Source organism: Xenopus tropicalis, chromosome 3 (assembly GCF_000004195.4).
Source record: "Xenopus tropicalis strain Nigerian chromosome 3, UCB_Xtro_10.0, whole genome shotgun sequence".
Lineage (NCBI taxonomy): Eukaryota > Metazoa > Chordata > Amphibia > Anura > Pipidae > Xenopus > Xenopus tropicalis.
This window is the reverse complement of record NC_030679.2, coordinates 126,929,610-126,934,975: the sequence shown is the minus strand read 5'-3', so window position 1 is coordinate 126,934,975 and position 5,366 is coordinate 126,929,610. Positions and strand designations below refer to the sequence as shown.

Genomic DNA, 5,366 nt, shown 5'->3' with positions numbered 1-5,366 from the left:
CTATTTTGAGCACTCAGTAAACAAACAGATTTATAAATAAAACACATGGAATGTAAGAAATGTTCTGCATTCCATGTCATATTCCATTGTGGCCTTATAGAGTGACATCATGGGGAATGGCCCTGTGAACTGGGAATCTTTTAGAGCCCTATGTACTCCCAGAAACCCTACACAAAGCTGTTAATAAGAGCGAATCTGCTTTTGTCCGCCTACCTACAAAACGCAGCCAGAGAGAAGCAGAGTGTCAGGGTCGCCATCAGAAACTTTGAGGCTAATGTGCTAATATGTCAGTATTTTAATTTTGAGTCAGTGGAGTTTATAGGTTTCTCTGAAAGTAAGTCTAGGGGGCCCAATGACGTTACTGTGGGGCGCAATAACCAGTCATTCCCCTGCTGAAAATGTCATGTAGGAGATGCTCATATCATTCAGTAAATAGCCCCCAATATAAACAATTAACGTTACTCTATAATAAACAGTTTATATAAATAGATAAAATGAATAATTAATGCACTAATATGTCATTCAGTTCACTAAGGGCAGTGGAATTTACCTCAAGTTTTTAATTTGTTGGTGGTCAGTGGCGTTTGTCCCTGCAAAGCTTAAAGCTTTTGCTTGATACGCAAGTAATGTAAGTTTTAGGCATTTTTTTCAGGAGTTATGTAAATTGCACAACCGTAACTTTATAAGTAACCTACTTAATTTGTGTAACTTTGGTGACGCAGCCAGGCCCGAATCAGACAAAGATTTCACCGGGCCTGGCACAACAGTACCCCCTCTCCCCACCCCCACCCTGATGGCGGCCCTGCAGACTGTGCAACAGGTCTGGCTTTGCCCTTACAGTGGTGGCAGATAGTATCTGTACCACTGGGACATAATGCTCTTTTATACAGGACTTTCTGAGAAGGATTTACTGTTTTCTTGCAGTCTGCCCCCAAAAGCGGACACATATGACATCACCAAGCACCACTTTGGTTTATTAAAAGTCTCACTATACTCCCTTCACTAAACTCACAAATGGCTGCCTTCCTCCTATACAGTAGCATGCTGTGTTACTATTTATAGTGGGATTTCTGTTCTATATATAGAAAGAAAAATACCTCACACCCAGTGAAACTACCTGAATAGAGTCAGTGAGCCGTTAAATTAGCTGCGCTCTCCCTGATATGTGCAACGTTCCCTCGGGCTACATCTGATGGTTTTATGGCCTCCCCCAGCACTTGTACCTGAGGGAATCTCCTGTCAGGAACAGCAGGAAGTGCTGCAGGGCAGGGAGTTGCTATGGGACATTGCTTTGAAGCACTGACACGATGATGCAGGGGCTATTTAGATGCAATGAGATGCCTCAGTCCATAAACAAAACCCCACGCAGCAAGGAGAAATAATGTCCTTGCTTTCCCACAAAACATCTTGTGCCTGAAAGTACAGCTTTGTGATAGGAAATGTAGTTTGAGGTCACAAAATGCACACTGTGTTCAAAAATATAATTATGTTGTCACAAGATGAATTGTAAGGATCTGTACCAAATTCTATTATGTATGCTGTGGCAGTAAAATTACTTTGCACTTATGTATCTGACCTACTAACACATATTTTTCCATTTCTGGAAGCTAAAGTTAATAAAGCAGTGCTTTACACAAAATATAGCTATATCACCAAGGGGAATCTAATAATGGTAGTATCTATGGTCATTCTGCTTATTCACCACACTCTCCCACTGCCCCACTCATACTGCTTTGCATCCCACTCCCCCTACCCACTGAACTATGGACTAGGCCAGAGAGCTGCAATGCTCACTACACATATATGGGCTCAGTGCAGGGTGCAAAGTGCAACCGATGGGTCCAATGCGCCATCTGTCTGGTTTTAAGCCTAGTTTGTCTGGGGGCAAAACTGTCTGTCAGGTTTTCAGCTGTGTAAAACCCAGACAAACCGAATTTCAATTCATGACATCATAGTCCCTCCCCTGACAAAACCAAAAGGTAGCAGGTCCTGCAGGCATGACTCTGTATATATGAGGGGGGAGCACTTAGGATTTCCCAAACCCTTCTGGCCAGGCACCTTGTCTTCTGCATCTAGTACCATATTTCCAATATGTTGCTAGGTGCTGACCACAGCCAGATGCAAGTGCTTTTAAAATGCTTTTTAGAATTAGCTTTTGTGGCCCTTAGTGCTCATGCGTGGGTCTCTGTAAGTGACCCCTAAACAGTGGCATAACAATAGGGGCTCAGGTAGGAAAGTGGGTGCATAGCGTTAATTTCAGTGGCATAACAATATGCAACAGACCAGATGCTTCCCTGGACTGCTGGGTCTGCTGTTATGGTTTAGTATGAATGTACTGCTCAGGCCATGACCTCCTGTTCTACTGTTCCTTTTCTCTGAAATATGTTTCCTTATCCCCACGGACACTGAGACCAGTTTCTAACACACAGGCAGGATGGAGGGGACACAGATGCACATTAGGTCAGGAAGACAAGAGAAAGTAGGAGAATACAGTGGTGCTGCCATACAGTGCTTTTAGGATCTCCTCATTAAAGGGGATGGCCATTGGCTTTGCCATTATGCATTCATTAAAAATGTTCATGATTTAATTTGTGAGGAAATAAAATAGCCAATAAAGCAGGTTTTGTGTGCCTTCTGCTATTCCCTTCTCTGTTTGCCTGACTACAGAAGCATTTAGTGGAAATTAGCTCTTTCACCAAACACATCAATTCCCCTAATGCCTTGCTCTCTCCTCTTGTTCTCTTTCCCCAGTTGGCTAATCACAGAGCATGCAAGGCATTGTGGGAGCTGGCGTCTAGGCTGGAGGAGAGGTCACTGCCCCAAGTAACAGGCAGGCAGTAAAGCAGCAGAAAGGTGCGGATTATATGATTAACCTGTATTAGTTCTAGGGTTGCAATTCATTCATACCCTTATTACAAGACTTAATTTCAGTTTGGGGTGTCCTTTTCTCTCCAGTCCCCTGAGAACTACAACTCCCATTATCCCCAGCTCACCCTAAAGATACCCATTACTTATGGCCAAAGGTTTGACAGCAGTTTATGTGCCAGTCCCCAGATGTGAGTGGCCGGAGTTGTACTTTGATTATAACATACACACACCTCCTACACTGTTCTATCTCTTACACACACTCCTGACAGTTTTATTACTTGCATAACACATTTTATGCAATTTTTATGTACATACCTGCACCCATCCTGTTGAAATTGAACTATAACTCCCAGGATTCCTGTGCTTGCCAAGTGACTGGGACCCTAACCTGAGATGCACGCTACTTTCTATAGTCCAGGCAGTTGTAGTATTTATGGTGCACATTTTCTGCTAGGTAAGGATTATGGTACTCAAGGGGGAAAGAGAGGAGGAATAAAGTTTGTACCAGATCTAGAAACCCATAGCAATAAGATGTTTGCTTTCAATCAGCAACAGTTGTAGTAACCGATAGCAACCAGATCTTTGCTTTCAAACAACCAGTAAGTGCTACCTGACCAATGTTGCCATGGGTTACTAAACATGCAACTTTTATGGCATAACTCTTTAAAGTGCTGCATCTGGCACTCCCTTGAACACTGGTCTATAAATGATATAGTAATATAGGTTTGTAAATGATATAGTAATATAGGTTTGCACAGTACATACTCATTTAGGGAAATTAAGTACCATTTTAGAAATAAAAACCCTTTATCCCAGTATAATGAGGGTCACGCAGATTATGACTGATATATTGTATTTTTTTCTGGATCATATTTATAACACAAACAAGAGAAGTGAGAATTAAAATAACAATAGGAATTTATTCAGGAACATTGATAACACAGGTGAATAAATATCATCATCATCATCATCACTGAGAATTCATAGCAGCAGGATGTAAGAAAAGTCAATGTGCAGCACCAAATCACACAGTTCTCTGCTACATGTCTGTTTTGACAGTTCAGGGGCGCTGTACCCCATTCCCCCATAGGCTGCTTAGGGGTTGGTTTCTCCATTCTCTGCCCAATCACCCCTGGTATCTCTGGGGCACGACAAGATCTCCGCCTGTCAGGATGGGCACCAGTCTCTGCGGCTTCTTCAAACAGGCACTGGATCATCAGCTTTTGTGGCACAGTCTGTCAGAGTGTAAGCTCTCTGGCCAAGTATCTCCAAGCTGAAGTGTGAGCTCTCGGAGCCAGTCTCTGAATACTGGAGCATCATACCAGCACATCAGGATCGCTGCGATTAGAGTGTCAGTTCTGCAGGCCAGCCTTTCAGGTCATGACCTTGAGAGGAATCTTACGGAGCTTGAGGAACTGCAGGATCTTGTCCCTAGTCCTCTGCCTCAGAGCCTGCAGAGCCCGGGCTTTCTCCTCGCTGTCCTGGTCGATGCAGAAGATGATGCGAGCTCTGGCTTCTGCTTTTTTGTCGCCAGACTTTTTGAAGAGTCGCTGCAGGGAGTCCTGGTCGACCCCTTGGAAGATGTTGGCTGTGGCCGCCTTGCGAGAGGCAGTGTCGAAGTGGTAGCCGTGCACGGAGGGGCTGACTCTCAGAGAGACGGACATGGCTGCTGCTCTATGCTACACTGAACCGGAATACAAGAGAGGCACAAGTGCTTGTGATTTACCGCTCTCTCTGCCCGCTATTTATATCCATCTGAGCAACATGGCACCGCCCACACTCTTGCCGGGGAGGGGCCGGGAAATAGCAGTAACCCTTTCCTTTCCCGAGGGAATACTCACCGCTTTCTCTGCTTTCCTCTAATCTTCTCAGTTGTTAGGGGCTATCGTTTGTGCATGGAAATACTCAGACCTGCGTTTTTGCGGGGCACTGATGGTCTCTTCTATCTGTAGCATTGGCTCTGCAAGCTGCCCTCCTGTGTGTGTTATACAGTATCTCCACTGGCGCTCTGATACCTGGAATATTCCAAATATTGCATTGCAACCTATCTACAGCATATGATCTGCCTCTATAGATTTCCTCTGTATATATGCCTCTGTATATACCTTTATATATAGCCTCTGTATATATATACTGCCTCTGTAAATATAACTTTATATACTGTATATATACTTCCTCTGTATATATATACTGCCTCTGTAAATATAACTTTATATACTGTATATATACTTCCTCTGTATATATATACTGCCTCTGTAAATATAACTTTATATACTGTATATATACTTCCTCTGTATATATATACTGCCTCTGTAAATATAACTTTATATACTGTATATATACTTCCTCTGTATATATATACTGCCTCTGTAAATATAACTTTATATACTGTATATATACTTCCTCTGTATATATATACTGCCTCTGTAAATATAACTTTATATACTGTATATATACTTCCTCTGTATATATATACCTTTATATACTGTCTCTGTATA

The 5,366-nt window shown here is 42.7% G+C and overlaps 1 protein-coding gene across 1 annotated transcript; it reads right to left on the bottom strand.

The window, feature by feature from the left end:
- Positions 1–3,762: 3,762 nt before the first annotated feature.
- Positions 3,763–4,595, bottom strand: tcim (transcriptional and immune response regulator). Its single transcript, XM_002932578.5, has one exon. The coding sequence runs from the start codon at positions 4,530–4,532 to the stop codon at positions 4,242–4,244; it is 291 nt and encodes a 96-aa protein (XP_002932624.2). The 5' UTR covers positions 4,533–4,595; the 3' UTR covers positions 3,763–4,241.
- Positions 4,596–5,366: the final 771 nt, after the last annotated feature.